This window comes from Oryzias latipes, chromosome 12 (assembly GCF_053564925.1).
Source record: "Oryzias latipes strain Hd-rR chromosome 12, Olatipes_Hd-rR_3.1".
Lineage (NCBI taxonomy): Eukaryota > Metazoa > Chordata > Actinopteri > Beloniformes > Adrianichthyidae > Oryzias > Oryzias latipes.
In genome coordinates, this window is record NC_136248.1 from 5,771,793 (window position 1) to 5,793,031 (window position 21,239).

General features: G+C 42.0%; 2 protein-coding genes across 9 annotated transcripts in view; both read right to left on the reverse strand.

Annotated features, from left to right (window-relative positions):
* The window catches only part of tjp2a (tight junction protein 2a (zona occludens 2)), a 47,769-nt gene extending 46,491 nt beyond the window's left edge, over positions 1–1,278 (reverse strand). The window contains exon 1 of one of the 3 annotated variants that reach the window (XM_078955705.1): positions 1,094–1,278. The gene's annotated coding sequence lies outside the window, so the exon portion shown is untranslated. The remainder of the gene's footprint in view (positions 1–1,093) is intronic. The other 2 variants (XM_023961030.2, XM_078955704.1) reach the window with 2 other exon arrangements.
* A 5,102-nt stretch (positions 1,279–6,380) lies between these two features.
* Positions 6,381–21,133, reverse strand: pip5k1ba (phosphatidylinositol-4-phosphate 5-kinase, type I, beta a). Of its 6 annotated transcripts, none has more exons than XM_011482045.4 (15): positions 20,975–21,133; positions 17,541–17,761; positions 16,170–16,300; positions 15,948–16,065; positions 15,718–15,870; positions 15,220–15,516; positions 12,884–13,068; positions 12,661–12,741; positions 11,348–11,396; positions 11,184–11,268; positions 10,971–11,108; positions 10,804–10,885; positions 9,995–10,082; positions 8,782–8,849; positions 6,381–7,443 (listed from the first exon to the last, which is right to left on the reverse strand). In XM_011482045.4, the coding sequence occupies exons 2-14, from the start codon at positions 17,610–17,612 to the stop codon at positions 8,811–8,813; spliced, it is 1,518 nt and encodes a 505-aa protein (XP_011480347.1). In that variant the 5' UTR covers positions 17,613–17,761; positions 20,975–21,133; the 3' UTR covers positions 6,381–7,443; positions 8,782–8,810. The 6 variants fall into 6 exon arrangements, with proteins under 6 accessions (XP_011480347.1, XP_011480343.1, XP_011480344.1 ...); XM_011482041.4 differs by having other exon boundaries at positions 10,804–10,888; XM_011482042.3 differs by lacking the exon at positions 20,975–21,133 and adding an exon at positions 17,893–17,987 and having other exon boundaries at positions 10,804–10,888.
* Between the last annotated feature and the right edge of the window lie 106 nt (positions 21,134–21,239).

The following is a 21,239-nucleotide window of genomic DNA, read 5'->3' on the forward strand; positions in this document are numbered from 1 at the left end:
GTTATATATTTTCTAACTTCAACTGTGTGATGGTGATTAGATGAGTCATAACATGTAACAGAGTAACTGTCAAATTCTAAAAGTCTTTGTCCTCACGTCAATCCATGACTTCAGGCATGAGTCACACTCTGCTCACTTCAGGCCTTAAATAGAAAAAGGATCGACAAAAAGCACAATGAAAATGAAACTCATCCATACGTTCTTCTGCCCTGCTCAGTTCCAATTTTTTACCCCACATGTTGCTTAACCTTTAAATTTGGATCAAGACATTTATGGACAAATATATGTATATATATACTGGCAAACTAAAAAGCAGAAGCTTTGGATAATTAAATAGGTCTTTTGTGAGGTTTCCATTTGTGTCTGCATGTTAACAAAAGGTTTGACGGAAATCTTTCCAGTTCTCCTGTTTAAACATGTTGAACAACTACATGGCTGAACGGCTGAACTTCCCTGAAGGGACGTATTCAGCAGACCAATGGAAACTGCAAATAAAACCACATCAGACACATTATTTGTTAGAATCTTCTTTAAAATACACCAAAAATTTTTTTTTTTTTTTTTTAGACAAAGTGTCTGCTCACCTGCCTGTCCTGACATGTATAAACCATTGGGTTCAGTCAACTGTTTTTAGCTTCTGTATGATTTATTGTGATTATTATTGTGTTAGTCGTTGCTGAATCATTTCAGAGTGGAAGGCCTGAGTTTGAACATTTCAGGAAATCAGTGGCTCTGTGGTCCAGAAAACAAACCTGCATCACTAGTTCGACGTGGAACTGTGGGTCGGGTCACAGGAAGGTTCCGGAAGTAAGAAGGACGCAGAAAACTGTGCGTGCGCGCGTGCGGTATTATTACACTGCGGGCCGCGAGCGTGAGTCCAGTTCAGTCCAGTTCGGGGGGCTTCGGTAGACCGCGATCCGGCCCAAACTGTTCATTATTGTTCATTATTCAGAACGAATCGGTTCGGTCCTGTGACACGGTTACTCGCGGCCGTTGAAAGACTGGGTGGTGTTCAAACATGGCAGACAGACAGAGCGGAGGGAACAACATTTGCGCCAGCCGAGCCGAGCCGGACCGGACTGAGCCTTCTTACCTGGTGCAGGTGTTTCTGATCGCGGTGTTGAGAGTCCGCGGCGCGGTTCTCCTCCACGAAAGACTAGATGTTAAAAAGCGAACAAAGACGCTCCTTAGCCGAGCTCAGCCTCGGTGAAGGCCATGTAACGTTATTTCCTGGTTCTGGCAGGTATGTGGGCGTGGCCTATGGAGTGCAGGTGTGGTGCCGCGTCACTAGTTTCATGCTCTTTGTAGGTGCGGCATGTAGTTTCGTGTCAGTGGGGTTTTTATGTGACGGTGGGACATTATGACTTAGGAAACCAAAACAGACTGTAAAATCATCAAGATTGTGAGGTCAGAATTGTTTTGGTTCTTTAGCTTTGAGCCCTGGAACCTCGAGTTAGAAGCATTGACCACTTACATAAAGTTGGACTGAGTGACCCCTCCCCCATCATGCTTAGTATAGGAAATGTCTAAGAAGCTGTGAACTCACAGGCTGCAATTGATAAATAAACAGCCAAAATATTACCTAGTAATTTTAACCCTTGTGTTATTATGAGGGGTCCAGATGACCTGATCCTCACTTGGGTGTGTTCTCCCTACCATGACAAAGGTGGATAACGGTGAAGAGGATTTCATGTGTCAAACTCAAGGCCCAGGGGCCAAATCTGGCCCTCCATGTCATTTTATGTGGCCCGCAAGAGCATAAGTTTTTAATTTCTTAAAATAATAAATAAAAATTGTTGTTTATTTAATTATTTGATAATTGTTTATTCATATCTGGGGGGAATTAAACTTGAAATATCAGATTGGGCAACTATACATTAGGACTTAAACACTGTTCATATAACCTAACCTGACAGAATCAAATGTAAAAGTAACAAGCAAACATATGTTTTCTATGACACTGGAACTGTCACTTTAAAAAGTGATAATAAATAAATGATGAGTTATTTAACATTAAGGAGTAGTTACATTTATTTTTCAGTTATATCTGGCCCTTTGAGGACAGCCACTATGCTGATGTGGCCCTCAGTGAAAATGAGTTTGACACCCCTGCTATAACCCATTGTAAACCTGCTACTTGACATTTAGAACCTAAAAGCCTCCGATGAAAATCATGTTTTTTGACTTTTTTGACTTGAACTTGTGCCATTCTTATGAAAATATCACGTAATAAATAATCATTTCATTTTTGCATTTCTAAGTTAATTTGCTGTCAATCAAACAGTCGCGAAGACGCTCGGTGTGAATTAATAAGCTGTTAGCCGCACGTATTTAAAATTAAACTTAAAGTCCCAAATGTGTTCTCCACATTTGTGTTCTCTCTCTGACTGAGTTTGAAGGTTTGCTGTCCCGCAATAACCAGAGAGGGTAAAAATAAAAACCAATAAAACCAAAGCTTTATTTTTTTATTGCCTCGATGAACATAAGAAAACTATCTCTACACTTCAGGAGACCCGAGCAGGCTGGCTCCCCATCCTGCAACGGGTCTCTGTCTGGCTGCCAGCTGGCCTCCCGGGAGCCGGCATAGTGATTCAGCTCCAACGGCCCTGCAACAGACTGTCCAGGTTGTACCTTCCTTTGCCCAACAGCAGCCAAGATGGGTACTGTTGGGCGATTTGGTTAAGACGGGTACCACATGGTGCTGTTCTGCTGTTTCCAAGACCTCTTCTACATGGGCGTGGCCATTGGTGCAGAGGTAAAGCAATTTTCCGTTCCTGCTCTGCAAACTTGTCGCTGTTGAAGTGTTCTTGAACAAGGGACACTGAACTCCACATTACTCCTGGTAGTTTGATTAGCACCTTGGACGGCAGCACTGTGTGAGTGTGTGTGAATGTGTGAGAGTGATGTGTGAGGTGCTCTAGCAGAAAATGGAAAAGCACGTTAAAGATTTTGCCATCTTAGTTATTCCTTTTTTAATCTATATTTAGTCTAGCAAGTGGACCGAACCATGTGCAGCTCAAAGCCAGCACAAAGAAAGTGGTGAGGAATTTACCCAGCCCCTTTGCATGAAGAGATGAAGGAAAAGATAACGGAGAATACATTCTTGAGAGTTTACAGGAAGCTCAACTGGAGCAGGAACTCTGTGCAGGAAAGGCCACAGTCTCCTCCTTTTCCTGAAAAGTTTCCAGTCCTTCAGTGTTTGTTGTCTACTGCTGCTGAAGCTTGAGATGCTCGAGACAGAGGGGGGTAAACAGAGGGCAAGTTCTGTCCTGGGGGTGAAACTGGATAATCTGAAGGCAACCTGCATCGCAGGAAAGAGCTCCCACCCTTCAATTATTTACAGTAATTATGTGTAATGACTTATTGCTCAAGTGAAAGAGAGATTCCACTTTTCTCATTTTCATTCTCAATCATTGAAAGTATTTGTATTAATGTTGAGAAATGTTTTTATTTTTTTACAAATTAGCATTTAACGATGAATTCAGGGTTATTTTCTATCATTAGATCTTAGAGTCTACAGACTACTGGTGTGACTTGTTCAGCATCTTTTAGAACATATAGTTTGTTGAGTAAATGCAGCTTCTTATCACTACTCCAAATAAAAGCCCTGAAAGCTATAATTAGTTGCTTCTATACAGAGTTTTGGTGAACAGAAAGAACACATCCATTAGTTGTGTACCTGACCTCTCAATACACTTGAGTTTATTCAAGTGGAAGTTCCTTAGGGCCTCTATTCTCGTCTTTGTTGCGTTTCCATCTTATACGCTTATTATTATGGACCAAACCATTTTCTCTCAGTAGACATTTGATCTCACTTCACCTCACCAAATCTGTGACAGAGCTTAGGTCATATTTAGAGTTCGAAAAATATTAGTTTGATGACTGTGATTATGACACTATGTCACCAAAGTGACATTGTGTTAGAAAAAAAAGGGGAAACTACTAAACTACACCCTTCATATTAACTATTTAACACCAGAGCTTTTGTTCCAGTGTTGATGTTCTTTGAATGTCCATAAATCTTTAACCGTGTATTCAATTAACGTAATTCCAGCAGGTTATAAAGCTGAGGTGTAGCAGCCTTATGCTAAAATACAACTCTTTACAATGGCAAAGTGTTCACACAATAAAAATAAATCAACTGATTCCGATACGGAGCAAAGTGGCTTTGTTCCTTAGTAACGTTAGTAAAGAGTTGCATAATGGAGCAAAGCCGATCTTCTCTGGGTCAGAATCCGCTGGAATTACATTAATTCCGTAAATACTTTAAGAGTTACAAAAGGGCAAAGAGCATGTGTTATTTTACTGTCAATGGCGAAAACTCTGGTGTTAAAGGGTTAAGACAAAAAAACAAAACACTATCACAACGTGATTTTAAAAGTTCAGAGATCAAATCCTACCACAAACTTCATGTTTTCCAACCAACCATTGAAGCTCCTTATTGGATAAACACACCTGATCCAGGTAAGGTAGGGTTTTTGGAAGACCAGCAGGAGACCAGCCTTAAGGCTGGGATTTGTGCACCCCTGCTCCAAGGTGTCTCTGGGTCTGCAAATGGAGATTGGACAGACTGGCAAACTGTTCAGGGCATACCCCGCCTTCATCCAACAGCAGCCAGGAGGCTTTAGTAACCCTGTGACTCCAAAAGGAATTTAGCAGATCTAAAAAATGGATGGATGCAGAAATTGCGCCCTCAATTTGACAGTTATGATTTTCATAATGCCTTCACTTTGCCATTCCCCAATTTGACACATGCCAGAAAGTTACAAATGTTGCAGCTCCTAAAGAGATTACATATTTTCCGCACTTTATGGCACACTTTAAACAATGTTGTTTCAAACAACAACATTGCGCTTTATATTTCTGGAAAACCTTTTAGATTAATTCTGCTTTCTGATGTTGAACCAATTTTGAGAGGCGCTCTGTCAGAATGTCATTCTGTTTAGTATCAGTCTTTTTATGAGCTGCAAACATGTTTGTGTAATATTGTTAATATGCTAACACAGTTAATATGAAGTGGTGCTTGACTGCTAACAAGGTTGGAAGTTAGCGTAGTTACAGTAACATTTGTTTTAGTGGTATCAGTCTGTTTATTTACATTTTATAAACAAGGTTGGGAGTTACAGGTGTTGTAAGTACGCTAATGTGGCTTATGTTTCTTACGTGTCTAACATGTAGCGTGTTACAAAAAATCTCTAGTGTTACTGTGAAAAAAAGTCTGACGGACTGACGTATCTCTGACTCTTTTGTCTCGTTAAATGTGCCTTATAGTTCAGTGTGTTTTATTTACGACATAAGTTCAAATATAGACCATTCATTGACTGTGTGCCTTGTAATCCGGTGCGCCCTACAGTGTGGAAAATACAGTACTATCAGAGCTCAATTTGCACAGACTTAAGCTGCATTCACACCATTTGCTCAGCATAAACATCCGATTTCAATGTTGAGTCAATGTACAGACATGGTCAGAGGTCCCGTGCGATTTGAGCATTGGGCGTGGCCCATCGGTCGTGCAGCTACGCAATTTGAGCATTGCAGCGCAATTTGGTCGTCGTGGCACTTTGCTTCAAGAGTCCAAAAACCTGTTTAAGTTTAGCTAGGTCAACGCTTTGCGTCATCCAATGAGGGACTCAGCCTTGGGCACGTGACATGTTTAGTGAAGCAATCGATAGGTGGAGTCCACATCTAACATAGGTAGAATCCGATTGTTCCCCTCTTGAGCTTTATATTTTACTTTTTTTTGGTCTATAAAATAATAAAAAGATCCTGATTTTATTCTTGTTTAATTTTTTCCCTTGTCTGACTAAGGCTGGACAGCAACTCTTCAAACTGGGTCACAGAGACACGGAAACTCCGCTAAAAACGGCTTTCATTAAGACACAGCTCCTGCAGCAGGAGTGACCATGCCGGCAGTCTGTCGCAGGGTGAACCCAGACATGGAGACGTGACGACCGATTCTTTTGTAGAAATTTTTATAAAAAATAAACCAAATCTCTTAACTTCATTCGTGTCTTCTATGCATTGTAAATAAGATAATCAGTCATTGCTTTCATGTGGTGATCAGACTAAAATCATTTGGTGGTAGCTCCTGCCACAGGCATCTGGGGCATCAAGTTTATGAAAACATTGTTGGACCGTTGAGCTACGAATTGGATTTGAGAGGCAGCCAATGTGAGTTTGATGCACATTCAGTGTGAACGCAGCATAAGAGGGTTTTTTTATTGGCAGATCAAAGTTGCCTTTGATATGCAGAGTTGGGTGGAGCAACGTCCGGTCAATTTAGCCATTTTCCATTTCGGCATATTCAAATTCCAGTGGGTGACATCACAGATTATCCATTCAGTCCATGGACTGTGTGCAGAAACCAAAAATAACACAAATCATCTCATCATTTTATTTGATAAGCTACTTTAGAACTACAGGCAAACAAGGCAATGTCATCACACATTCAGTTTTTAAACTAGCATAGAGGACAGTTTTCCTGGTGAAGTGGCACAGTAACATATTGAGGAAATTAAGGCAGACAGAGGCTAAAATCAGCTCCCAGAAAATGGGAAATTGATGTTTAAATAACAGAACAGTGAATAAAGACGGTCACACGTGATAACAGGACCACAAATATTTGATGAATTAGTCACATTAGCTCTCTGCTAGCATGCTAACTATTTTTTAAGTTTGTTCCCATGCTAGGATCTGAAAGTCTCAAAAACACAACAGTGTAATGGAAATATGCTGTAGCAACAACACACGTGACAATATTTAGCACGTTATTTTTGTTGATCTATGTTTGGAATGCCAACATGTCGAAGTTGCAAGCAATGGAAGTGCAGTTAAGGCTAAGGTTGATGTTTGAGAGCACCCTTTCACAAAATAAGTAAATTCTTTAATGTTGCAGAAAATGGCACAGTTTAACATAAATTACACTATCTGCTATCACTCTTTCTATAGATATTTTCAACAGCTAAGTATGAATTCTAATTGCAAAAACAAAGTATAATATCCCAGAAATACTATTTTTATTGACTGTTTGATAAAAACTTGTGTTTTCAGGGATCCAGCCGCCGGAAATTTTTTTTTCTACAAACAAAGAAAGGAATCAGAAAAAAATGAACAGATTGGATAATATGCATGCTATTTAAGGAAATATTTGCAAGCAACAAACATAAAAGGACGGACAAGCTTCATAGTGTTTTCATTTCAGCAGTGTTTCATAGATCTGAATCGAGACAATAAATAAAACCTCCAGAACTTCGTGGGATCATTTCTTCATTCATTCCTTGGGTCTCCGATGATTTGGCATGATGAAAAGGACTCAGACAGGAAGGTAAAGAGATGCAGACTGGAGCCGGCAGACCAGAGCCCGTCTGCTGTTGCTTGTAGTTTTTAACCTTAATGTCTTCTGCTTTTTGGAGGTGGGGGTTCACATGTTCAGAGGGATCCTCACTGGAAAACAATGGGATGCTTCAGCTAACAGACATGAAAAGTGGTCAAAGGCACATAAGGAAAAAATAACTTTGGTGTTTCTGCTGAGACTTGCAGGACTGAACTGAATGGCTTATATGTTCTTGTAGTATTTTCTGATGAAGGAGAGCATCTTTAAAAAAACAAATTAGCTTAAAATTGCATTTATGAGCAAATGACAAAGGGGCGTCTGAAAAAGACTGTAGTAGTGACGTGGAAAATACAGTGGACAGGTCACATGTTCCCTGCTCATTTCCATTCTGATGCATCCACTTGTAGACAAATGGATCCGTGCATCTGGCTCAAAACTCCAATATTACTTACCATTTTAGTTGCACCATTAATGTAAGGTTGGGGTTGTGAGGGGCTGTAAGGTAGCGGGAGAGATTGTAAACAGATGGGTGACAGGAAGTGTGGGCAGGCTTTCTCTGCTCCAACAGTCCTGCCCACAATTCAGAGGCAGATTTCTGATAAACCACTGCCGCTCTGCACAAACTATGTCCTAGAAAAAAACAGGTTTTTGGGGTTCGGCTAAAAAAAAAAAATGGCATAATAATAATTAAAAGCCCACTGGGAACACGTTTACTATAGATCTAAAGATGATCGGAGTGGGTCCTTAAAACTCATTATGAAGTCCTGTTGGATTATATTTGAATGGATAGATGCCTTTTTAATTCCAATGTTTCCTAGATTAAACTAGACACGAAAATACATTGAATTAAGTAAATTAAATCTCAGAAAAATAGGATTGTTGAACCAGGATGAAAAAAAGCCACTTGTGCGCAATGACCCATGGCTCCAAGATCTCCGGCTGTTATCATTTGAAGGATCTTTCAATGGACGTCAACAGGCTTCCTATGAAGCCCCGCTGTCCAATGTGAGCTGAGGAGCTCCATGTTAGCCTAAGGGAGAATTTTAGGTTACATAAGAGAAGTGCTGTGGAAGTCTTTTTCAAAAGAAAGGGTTAAAAGCAGAAGCTGAGGAGGGAGTGACCGAGCCGAGTCATACAGTGAGGACGTCAGCGGCTGACAGAAGGGCTTCAGGGCCCTGGGACACCACCATCAAAGCAGAAAGTTCCAGGAAGATGAGATAACTTGCATGCAAGAGATGAGCTGGAAGATATGAGCGTGCAACTGACAGTGAGGAGACGTGGCTGAGAGGCAGCTGTTTTTGAGCCCGCCCCCCCCACCATGCACACACAGAATGTTTCTATTTTTGTCCTGAAGGTCTTCCAGGCAAATGTGAGTCTTAGGAAGAAGCACCCGTCCACAGGAGAACGTGAGTGAAGGAAAGAGGCCACAGATGTGGTTTGATGCTTACATTTGTGGATGCTGGGACACAAAGAGTGATCAAGTCCAGCCGGGGGCTGTGGGTGAGTCTGTGTCAGTCTGAAAACGCAGAAACACCCAGTTCATCCTTACTGTTGCTCCAGTACAACATGCAAACACTTTGAACCAGACCCTTTCTGACTGTTCATTTAAACCACTCTTTTACGCACGAATAATTACATGAACAGAGGAACAACTTCGACTTTTTTCATGTTGAATCCTACATTTTGACAGGAAAATTGAGAATGTTGTTTTTTCTTTTTTGTTCCGACAAACAATTGTTCTTTAACCCTTGTGCTATCTTAGATGACCCCACCCTTACATTAACGTGTTCTCCCTACCATGAAAAAGGTGGATAAAGGTTGAAAGATTTCATGTAATCCATGGACACCAGTGAAGATCACAAATCATTGAAGAAAAAAGGTTCAGCGCACTGTCTAGTGGGTCTAGATGACCCAACTCCCAACGTTAGAGTGCCTAGGATAGCACAGGGGATAATTCATTTTATAGGAGAGTCCTGATTGCATTCGTGAAGTGACCAAAAAAAGCTGCAGGTGCATCAATCTGCAGCACTAAGTCATCCTGTAGTGATGACACTTTCATTGTGGAACAATGAAGGCTGGAGAAGCTGCAGAGCTAAAATCACAGGTCCCAGCTAAATAATGCAGTAATCAGAGGGGGTGGGGGTTTGCCTTCCTGTCAGCATTTGTTTATGTGACATGGAAGAAGATACAAGTCAGCCGGGTATAAAACAGCAGCCGCAGCCGAGCCCCTTCATAGAAAACACTATAAATAAGGCAGAGCCAGTCTAACTAGAGGCAGGACAACTCCTCCTTCTTTCTTTCTTCCTCGTTCCTTCCTTCCTTCCTTCCTTCCTTCCTTCCTTCCTTCCTTCCTTCCTTCCTTCCTTCCTTCCTTCCTTCCTTCCTTCCTTCCTTCCTTCCTTCCTTCCTTCCTTCCTTCCTTCCTTCCTTCCTTCCTTCCTTCCTTCCTTCCTTCCTTCCTTCCTTCTTTCAGCTGTTTATGTGAGACTGCCTAACTTTGCATCAACTCTGATTCCACTTCTGGATGAACTTTTTCTGAAGGTTTGTTACGAAGCTGTATCTGACACACGTAACCATGTAAAATAACAAACAGTGGTATGAAAGTGATGTTGGTGCTGGATCAGGAAGATCATGAACCACTGGCAGAGCAGCGATTCGTACCAGGTAGACGTCCAGCTCCGTGTCTGACTGATGGGAGGGCAGAGCGTCGTCCAGAGCGATGGTGGAGGCGGAGTCCCGTCTGTCACCACTGCAGTAGAAAAAAGATACGTCAGTGACTTTCCTGCAAAAACATAACTACTCTTGGAAAGTATTAATATGTGCAGAAGATCAAAGATTGGCATGCATCAAAGGTAAGCTGCTGTTGTATGATCATTAGCTCTGTGGTTGCAGCCTGTCTAAACCTTCATTTTGTGTCGAACACCTAAGATGTTTTTTCCATTCAAGAATTACCGTCTCATTGAAATGAAACATACTTTATAAAGAAATAAGTCATTATTTTTACGTTTCTTCATGCATTTTGGTTTTTCAAATTCCCTTCGTGTGTTTCCATCATTTGTTTGATTTAGTTGCAAATTGTCTTATAGATAACAATGAGCAGTATTGGGATGAAGCTGTAAAAAAATAAACTGGGACGTAATTCATCAAAGAGAAACCCCGTTAAATGTGGATTCTGACAAAAACATAATCTCTGGTTTCATTTGAAATTAAGAGTCTTTAAGCTATATACCGACAAACTTGATCTCAAAGTTGCACAGGAGACATTTGATCTGTAATCTTTGCCTGCTTGTATGTTTCAGACATATTTATACGAGTATGTTCTGGTTTTAGTCAAAGTATGAAGGCAGATTATCTCCTTCCTGCAGAAATGTCATGGCAGAAGAACTGAGTTTAGTAATTAAAACATCATGGATCACTCTAATGCTCTTACATTTGAACACGGATCTCCCTTCGTGGGGAAGACAACACACCTGTTTTCAGACAGCTCGTCTTCATTTCTTGAAAAATCTCGATTGACAGGAAGAAGGTCTGGTTGTTTGGAGGAACTGCCAACTGCTGAAACAAAAGACTCAATGAGAGGAAGAACCACCCCAGCCGTCCTGACAGGTATCCAAAAGCGATGAGCTGCTGAGCTTACAGCTTTCATCTAGGTTGTTCATGCTCAGCGCCTTCATGTTCTCCTCCTTCTCCTTCTGTGAGGACAGAAACTCCTGGGAGGCGTACTTAGTCGTGTAGAGCGAGTTCTTCTTCCTCTTAGAGGATGTTCCTCTCAGAGCTGGAGTTCAACAACAGCAGAGTTTGTGGGAAATAACGCCGACAGGTGAGGATGCGGCTGTGCGTCAATGCTTACAGTGAGCCTTTTTGAAAACAGTGGTGCTCAGGAATTTCAGGAATCTGTCAGCGTAAAAACTGGGTCTGTGGACGGAAACTGTATCCTGAAATGAAAACAGGAATTTCTCACAAAAGCTTTGGATCGGAAAAGCAGAGCGGGAAAAAACGGGAAGAGAAACGTACTCCATCGTGGACAAGAGCCTTCCAGGAATGCTCCACCTTCTTGATGAACCTGAAGTTCAGTCAGAAATAAAGTTTTTCACATTTCATGTCAACATGGCAAAAAAACTGCACAGTTGAAGTTACTTTTGAAAACTTTCAGTATACTGTAAAATACTGTAACAATTAAATCAGAATTCATTAATGACCCTCTCTGATGATAACTATTTTTGGTGTTTTTAACATGTTTTTGTGGGATTTTTCTCTTGATGGAGGGTTAACCTTAACCCTAACGTTTATATAAAGAAAGCTTAAAATTGCATTTCCGACTATATTTTTTAAAATTCAGATTCAGTGAATTAGGAACAGATGAAAAAAATGCTGTTTGAAAAAAATAGTCTTTATGATGTAAAAAACAACAATGGGTGGGTCACAAGCTTCCTGCTCTGCTCCATTCTGATGCATCCACTTCTAGACAAATAAATCCATGAACGTCTGTGTTTTCCTCGTCTGAACTGTGCGGCTGGGTAGCTCCAATATTGCTCGCCATTTCTGGTGCACCGCAAATGTTAGGTTGTGAGAGATTGTAATTAGCGGGAGAGATTGTAAATAGATGGATGATAGTAAAGGGGGGCGGGCTTACTCCACGGACAGTCCAGCCCACAACCTATAGGTGAATCTCGGATGAACTCCTGCTGCTCTGCAGAAACAATGTCCTAGAAAACGACCCATGTTTTTTCTATTTGGGCTACAAACAACATAATAATAATTTAAAGACCAGTGGGAACACTTTAAACATAAATCTAAGTATGATCAGAGTGGGGCTTTAATGTGTAGTGGTAGCTGTCTGTCCCTGGGTGTGTGTGGTCGTCAAAGCAGAAGTCTGAAGCATTCCAACCTTCACCTCGTATATATCTTATATAATCCAGTTCACAAAGCAGGATTTTGCATCATCATGCCTCAACCAGCCCCACCCATCCCAGCTTTTCCCCTGGGTGACTCAGTTGAAGGTGGGGGAGCTCTAGATCATAACGTGAGTTCTTCAACATCATCTTTCTAAATAATCACTAAGTGTCAACATCACAATAACACCTCCTGCAGGAAAGATGGGCAAAGATGGGCAAAGATCTTCACCCCCACCTCCTGCTTAAAGAACTTAATGCGTCTCTGCCTGATAATAAATTCTGAGAGGCCTGGGGAACAATTCAACTGTCTGTTATGCCCACATATGTCACCAGGGGGCGCTTCATGTCTGTGATTGTGGAGCATGCAGTGAACAGGTGCTGGAATCAGTCTTCTGTGCTGTTAGTGGTGGTGGGTGGGTGCTGGGGGCTTGCCTGTAGGACTGAAGGATGTCGATGATTCCTAAAAAGATGAGCAGGTTCTCATCTCTGTGTTTGGCTGGAATTCCCCCAAATCTGAAAGGAAAGAACAGCATTATAGTCAAGTAAGTTTCACATCAACTGCATGTACACTCCTTCTGAAAGATCGACACTGGAATCGTGTTGATTTCAGGCAGAATTGATGGGCTGAGGGTATTTTGGGTGAAAGCTGACTCACGTGTCGTCATCAGCCACCGGTTCCGGATCCTTCACTGAGCCCTGGATGGACTCCAGCGCCGTGGAGTACAGGACCTTCTGACCTTTCTTGCTGTCACCCCTGCCTGCTCTGGTCAGTGGCTTCTTATCCAGAACATGAATGCCCAGCAGGAGACTGTAATCCATGATCTTGAAGCTCTCCAGAACCTGGTGAGAGGAGCTGATGAGTCTCAGAGGGAACCAACCGTCATGGTGAGGTCCATCCGTCTGTTATAAATGAAGGTTAGCTTGGTTTCTCCTCCTCTGTCTGCTGTTTTGTAGTTTACTTCACTTCATCCTTAATCCCAGATTATAATTCTAGAATTGATTGAAACAATGTCTTAAAACCTCTACACCTAAAAGGCGGAGGGGAATGTTTTGAGTTTTCCTGCAAACAAAGTTTGCAGCAGACAGGCAGGTGAACCGACAGCAAACATGCAGAGGCTGCTCAGGTGGAGCGGATCAGGTGGAGCGGATCAGGTGGAGCGGATCAGGTGGAGCCTGATTATGTGATCAACACTCTACGTGATGGAACAGCAGAAGAACAGTGTGGTGATGGCGATCCGAGGCCTGAATCTGTGAACGGAGAGGAAAACCTGCTGGGCGGACAGGAAGGCCAAAATCCGTTTGCATTAAAGCAACATCTGTTGTAGTTTTTGCATCCCTCTGAATGCTTGACTCCACCCTCTCGGGAGACCCTCAACCAAAACCGCCAAACTGAGAAGTGGAGAGCCCGCACTCGGATTGGGAGAATGGGGGTTCAACTCTGCAACCAGATCACACCTTGATGGGTTTGAGGGAGCTAAAGAAACAAATGGTTTTGAGTGACAGCATGTTACCCCTGACCCAGGGGAGGGAATAAGGAGAGAAAATAATCATAAAACATTTGTGCGTGTAATACTTGATTTGTAACTCTGATGACCCAGAATTCTACCAGCATTTAAACGCATCATCTACCACAAATCTGGGTATGTGAAGGGAGTCTCAAAACCCCTCATGCACTTGTAACTCTGATCAGTGTGTAAATGTGGTTTTGTCTATGTTTATCAGGGGATTGGTGCGTACTGTTATGCGCGGGAGCTTTTTGAATTCGTAGTTAGCTTTAAGCCAGTGTAATTTCAAGTTGTGCGTGCATAAATTATATTTTGTATTAGTAGAGTTTTGATATTCAAGTGTACACACAAAATATTTTATATCCGTTACAAATCCAGAATTCCGCACTCAAAAATGTTTTGAGAATATTTTCTTTTTAATAGGGGACATCCCTGAAACAATTTGAGCTTTTTTGATATGGATTAAATCATTTTAGGAATCCATTTTCTCATTGTCTTTCACTCGTCTGGGATTTTGGTCATGGGGCCAGATCCTTTGACCATCTCCCAACTTTCCCAAGGATTTCTGAACAGCAGAGGGACCATCTCTCCAGAGTGTCCTGGTCTGCTATGAGGCCCTTTCCATCTTGTAAAGCTACGTTCACACTGGGCATTTGATTCGTGTTCAACAATGCCCTAAACACAGGTTCTGAATGCACGTTTAACCCATGGTGTTCATACTGAACAAGCTTTTTGTACTATTTACTAGTGCATGTCCGCTACCTACAGTTAAAGGAGGCTTGGTGCGAAATGCCAAAGCAGTGCAAATCTCGAAATTTGGACACAAAATTAAAACAGTTCAGTTCATTGTTAGTGTGCTTGCAATGGCAGACATGGATTACCGTCATGTCAGAAGCGTGTTGTAGTTTGTCTTTATTTGAAAGATCAGTCCAAACGTTGTCAGGCCCGTCATGCAAACGTCGTCAGGCACGTCACCCCGGAACCATGCCTGGGTTCACCAGATAGACCAAATCTATGCGTCACAGCCAAATCCGAGTCCCTGATTGGTCAAAGTTTGACCCGGTTTAACTTGCAACGCATGTTCAGTGGCTGCACAATTTGTATGTAGAGCCCGAAAATGGTTGTAGAAACTTGCGTAGTTACACGTGAAAGAGAGAGGTTTAAACGTAGAAGCCGAAATGTACATTTATGTGCAGTTACAGACTTTTGATTGTAAGTGGCCGCTTAAACACATCTTGCTGGGGGTGGTGTGAACGTGGCTTAACACGTCTTTGGAATGATGTCCAGGTGTCCTCCCCCAAAGATGCCCAATCACCCCTCCCAGTTGGCTGCTCCCCATATAGAATTAGTGGCTCTGCTGACATGTCAGATACCGTTTTCTGAGAGTAACAGGCCTGAATGTCAACAGGTGAAAAGATTGAGCAGATATTTTGTCTAAGACGAAGTCATGCTATTCTGACAGATCAAAGTATGAACTAGAACAGACCCGGCAGTCTCTCTGAAGGGTCTTCATCAGCGCATTGTGGGTTTCTGGATCGAAGTACAGCCCCTCGTGCGTCTCTTTGAAGTCCAGGTCTTTGAATGTGGGTGAAGACTTGGTACGTTCTTTGCGTGAAGCTCGTCTTTTGTACAAAGAACCCTTCAGGTCGTACTTGTAGTGCATCGTCATGGCCCGTGGCAGCACGTTGTTCATGACCACCACGCGAACGGTCACACTGCCACACTGGATGCAGTAAAGTCCATAGAACTTGGGCAGCAGGGTTCTTGGGTTCTGGTTTAGATTCTGTGACGATAGAAAGGCACGTCTGTTATTTTACCAAAGCCACGGAATTAAAACATTAATTCAAATGAATGCAACACCTCAAAGGACAGTTCAAAGAGCGATTCATTAATAGCTCTTCACCCCAACGTCTCCAGAACCACACAGTTGAAACCACGCTAAAGTCACAGTCACTGCTTAAGCATAAGCCAAGAATCAACAAACCATGTAGTAGCCAGGAAGCAGCTTCTGCAGAAACTCCGCCTCTTTGTGCTGCACCGTCTTGATGATGAATTCGTCATCGCTGGTGAGGTAGAACCAGGAACTGCTGGCGCCGGGGTTGGACAGCTCTATCAGCGGTTCATTGCACATAGAGTACTAGAAATGAAAGGGACACAAGAGTCTCAGCAAACAGGCCAAAGTGAACTGTGCTAAATTGGTGTGATCCTTCTCACCAGGTAATCGTCTGGTTTGATGCCAAACAGCTCCCTGAAGTAGCGAAAAGCCAACGGGGCGTAAGTTTTCAGACGGAAGTCTGGGAAGTGATGTGCTGGGGTCAGGGTACTACCCTGGCTGTAGAGCAGACATCCGTGTATGAAGATGGTGTAACAGTAAACACTTGGATTACGCAGAAAATGAGGGGTTTAAAGAGGTATATGAAAAACTCAAGCGTGTACCTGGGCAGGAAGACAGTCTCCACCACAGAGAAGTCTTGCATGAGAACATCTCGGTCTGGTTTTGAGCTCATGTTTCCCACGGCGTAACCAATGCCCAGCTGGATGGCTCCTTTCAGGGCTGCTGCATTGGGCTACAAAACACACAAGTTTATTGAGGAAAAACTCTAAAAACCGATCCTCACAGTTTTTTTATTTGTTTATTTTTTTATGAACAGCTCTTTGACTCCAGCTAAAGGGTTAGGCCAAAGTCTGACATAAAATCTGTTGTTTGCGCTCGGCGTTTAACAGATCTACCTCTCCAGCACTGTAGTAGCTCAGGTCAATGTTTGAACTACTGTCGAGGTGTTGGCCAGATGTCCTGGATTGGTTGACACATGCAACGAATTAAACGCTGTTTTCATGTTTGTTTAATCCCCACAAACCATGGAAATATTTTAAGATTTTAATTCTTGCTCTGTATATTATTCTACATTTCATGGCATGTGTCACTAATTTGCAACATACTATGTAATCTTTGACTCCATTTCACAATGAGAACATTAAAGAAAATTTTTGTGTGATTGAAAATGAATTTGGGCATTAAGGCCGTAATAATAATAATAATGAGAAGAATCAGTTGGAAGGCCAGTTCTCTTCTGTAATCCTTGGCCAAAAGTCAACAAACGATAGGAAAGAGTCACAATAGCTGTTAAAAACTTGATAGAAACTACACATAACAGTAAAAAAAAAAACAGTAGACGTTTTTAGAGAGGAAAATCAAATATAAGCTCAATGAAGCTCACTTGAATTTCCATTGAAACCCTAAACTGTATACAAATTCTGGGCAGATATTTACACAGAGAGCGACAACCAAAGTGTCCCATTGAGTGGAGTTGACTCCGCCCACCTGGTTACGTTCTTGATGCGTTTCTGTGCATTGACGTAGAAACATGAAGTTCTAACACTTTATAAAGAAAGACGGCGTTTGCTTCAGCTGACTCAAATGTAGTCTATCAATCATGTTGCTGTCAAAATCAGCAGATCTGATAAATATTCAAAATGAGATAATATCCCAGATTTTTTAATTATTTTACTTTTATATTTAGGTTATATACATTTTTTTTCTCATTTTTTGCTCCAAAGAATTGTGGTGTTTTATTGTTTATGTTTGTTTATGTTTTTTATTGTTTATTTTAACTTTTATTTTATTTATTTTTTATTTTATTTTATTTTATTGTTTATTTTAACTGTTGATTTTTTTTCTCAGCCTTTGGTTTGCTTTGCTGATCTTTTATAAATAAAATTGATCCACAGGTTTAAAAATCTAAACGAATGACACATTTCATTAGTAAGAATTTTGTCACCAAAATGAGTCTGGGGGGATGATCTGACCTTTCGGAGTGTGGCTGCCTCTCTGGGCCGCGTGGTTCCTTCTCTTTCACTCATGGAAGTGTTGTCTGACATCTTTTTGGCTGAGAGAACCTGAACAGAGGAAGTTCGGCAGTTCTTCCTCCTGAAACGACTTCCTTCTTCCCCTCAGTGGTGAATGGAAAAGCGCAGCAGGTGACCTTTGATCTGCTTCACCGAAACTGCATTTCCCAGGTGGGCCATTCCTGTGGATAAAAAAAACAGAGAAGAGTCACTTTTGTATGAAATTGTGGTGCGGGGGGGTCCCCGAGGTCACTCAGCATGCGTGGACAGCTCCAGGTCGATGCCCTTCTCCCAGCAGAGACTCACTGCACACCTGAGAGCCTTCAGTCTGGACCTGTGCTCCTCCAGCTCGCCCGGTGCTTGTGGGCTGCAAACACTCAAGAACCTCTCCAAGAAGCCCGTGATTCTAATTAAGAAGGATTGTAAGAACCATTAAACACTAAATCCCTCTTACACAACAAGTGGCTGTAAACTTAAGCCCCCCAACCTCCCAAAGATGGTGATTCCTGAACTTTACTCTGAACAAGCTTTCTTTTTCATAATTTGATATTTTTATGGGCCGATTGGGTTTGTATAAAAGCTTTCGTCTATATTAAAGTGGAAGCTGTGCACCCTCACGTCTTATTTTCCATCAAAATAATGGAGCTGACCTAAATACGTCATAATACAAAATCCACCTTCTGTAAGCCCAGAAAGATTTGGAGCTGCTTTCTCAACAACATGGTTTGTTTTCTGATGGCGTGTTCGGCCATGTGAGCAAACACTCACCTGATCATCATTTTGTGGGCAGTGTAAACCCCCCCACACACACACAGCTTTTTCATGTTAAAATGATGAGTCACGTATCCACCAACATGCAAAGTCTGTGCTTCTTCTTCATTCAAATTTTTAAGAAGTTAATTAACTTTTCTTTTTTGGTCATTACAGGATGCACTGATGCACTAGATGCACTGCCAAAACCGTCCCCCTCTTACCACAGTGGTAGATTTTCTTTAAATACACAAGAAATCCTGACAATGGGATGAGAAAAATGGCCTCATAAAGAATTCTTAAGAAGGATTTTGCTAGTGAAAACTTTCTAGACAAGATTGTTTTCCTTAAGACAGAAAATAAGACAGTTTTCGTTGAAACAGAAGTCTTTCTTAAGATTCAGTTTTTACAATGTGTCTTCAGGATGTGGTGTGAGGCTCTGACTCAAAACTGGGTAAGGGGGGGGGGGTCGTGAGGTCACATTTGAGACTTCTTTTTCCAATTTTTAGTGATTTATCAAACTGTTTTCAGATGCTTGGGCTTTATAATCTTCATGATGTGGTGCTAGAATGTCAGCTGATGAAGTGACTTCTTTCCACAAGCAGTCAGGACCGATTCAGATGATGGGACAGTGGTGAACAGCCGGGCCAGAAACAGACACATAGACGGGACACAACCTTTGCTTCTGCAAACAAACTATGTGAAATGGATCTGGAGGGATTTTCAAAACAAGAAAGAGTTTGCAGCACACAGTAGGGATCATTTACATGCCGCTGTTCCTACAACCTGCTCAAACAGTCCTCCACAGAACCAGTCACTGAAAGCTGATCCTCCTCAAATAAAACTGAAAGTTAAAAGGAAATTTCATCTGTTACATGACTCATCACCAAAGATCTTGTCAGTAAAAGTGAAACTGTTGACAGCACGTTAAGAACAGCAGAAGAGCTGATGTAAAAAGTGCACACGGCACCTGTCATAACCTCTGAAAAGACAGATGCAGCACTGAGGCGTTTGTGGAGAAACCGTCTTCTGAGGGTTTAGAAATGTTTCTTTGAGAAAAAAACTCAGCATTCTTTCAGCTTTTGCTGTAGGAATGTGACTAAGAAAGCCTTTTTTCTGGTGTGCACATTATGTCATAGAGGAGGATGCAGCTCCTCCACTTTTAAACTGATAAAAAAAGTAAAAGCAGAAATAACAAAAGCAGGTTTTCTTTTGTATTTTTGTTGTTTCTTGAACAGTTTACAGTCCTATAAAACTCCAAAATCAGCTATAGACTTGAGTTCAGATGTGAAGCTGAAAAAAAAAGGCCAAACCACATAAGAGCAATTCCAGTAATGGGGGGGGGGGTATCAAGGGGGAATCCAGAGCTGACTGAACCATGAGTGGCGGGTCCATGGAGCACTTCAAGCACCATCACTCCTTTAGCCTCTTGAGAGCCGAGCTCTTGTTTGATATGCCTTTTTTATGCATAGTCATATGGATCCTAGCTAATCAGAGTGAACTTCAGTGATAATAAAACACACGATGAGATCTCCTCATATGTGGACGCCAGGTCTCAAGAGCTTCATATCAACATCACCCGTTTGGTTTGTGTTAATTAGTCGCTTCCTATGATTTCCGTTTTTTATCGGAACTGCATTGAACTCCTAAAACGAATAAACAGTTTGATTTAATGAAGTTCCTCATTGTGACGCATTGTTCACAGAATTAAAGCCTTCTCTGAAGGTTTTATGGGTGCTGTTGATGATCCAGTGTTGGTTAATCTTAACCAGAGGCGGTCGCCTTTTCTAAACGCAGAACTTTTCTCTCATATTTTCATGTTGTTCATCCCTCAACAGCTATTGATGCAAATGTGCATCAAACCACTTCTGCTCCTAACTTACATTCATTTTGCATCTAATTAACGGCAAAAACACATAAGAGCTTATTTTCTGTCATTGCTGGAAACAAATTCAGGCGTCAAGGGGTTAAAATGCTGCTAATCTGAGACTAAAATCATGTTGCAAAGCGCAGAAAGGGATTGAAACAGAGATGAAAGTACAGAAAGTCATCATCAGAAGTGCTGTTGCTGGCTGACCTGACAGACCTGACAGACCTGACAGGACTCGTGACAGCACAAGTGATGTCAACTGAACAGGTGACGGGGAACATTTGAATGTTTCAGAAGTCTAATTTCCTGGTATTCTGAGCCATAGTAAGAAGATCTTTGGTGGGGATTTATCAAAAAAGGAAGACATCAGAAGACGAAGCCCAGACCGTAGAGACCTGCTGCACCTGTTGGACTGTTGCTCAGAAAGCTGCCCTAATGCCAAAGTCCAGAGAAGCCTGCACCAATGCGGGCTGCAGTGTGTGTTCAGGTGAAAGCAGGTAAATATTTGAACGTGTGGCGTGGCACGCACTCCCAGCTCTTTTGCATGAATGTAAATACTGAGAGCTCCTTTTAGGCCCACTGCAGAATTTCAGCTTTCTGTGTCATTTCATATCATGTCTATGATATGAAACTGCGCTCTTACCCCTCTGGAGCAGAGTTATACCTCTCATGCCCCATGACACTAACAGCTGCTCACTGCTGGACAGAAACGCTGAGCCAGCAGAACCAGACTGAAGGCTGGAGCCAGAACAAAAATGGGAATCGGTCTTCTTACCTGGAGGAGCATTCTGGGTGTAAAACAGCTGCTGGTGAACCAAACGCAGAGCAGAACTGAGTGATAAAGGCGACGGAGCAAAGAGCTGTGGAGCATCCTCACCACTTCCTTCCTGTTTCTCTGCTCCGCTTTCTCCGCCTACCTGTTGTGTTTGCACTCAGCACTGACACAGTCCCTCCCCAAGGTAAAACTTCTCTTTTGCATTTGAGGAAAAATGTTTAATACATGCCTTTCAAACAGCCGACATGGTGCCGCTTAATGAGGA

Excerpts from the sequence above, each read along its gene's own strand:
- pip5k1ba (XM_011482041.4), bottom strand. The coding sequence starts at position 17,612 with ATGTCAGACAACACTTCCATGAGTGAAAGAGAAGGAACCACGCGGCCC. Across the intron at positions 16,066-16,169 it reads GAGACTGTCTTCCTGCCCAG|CCAGGGTAGTACCCTGACCC; the intron begins GTACACGCTTGA and ends TCTGCTCTACAG. Across the intron at positions 10,083-10,803 it reads GACGAGCTGTCTGAAAACAG|TGGTGACAGACGGGACTCCG; the intron begins GTGTGTTGTCTT and ends TTTCTACTGCAG.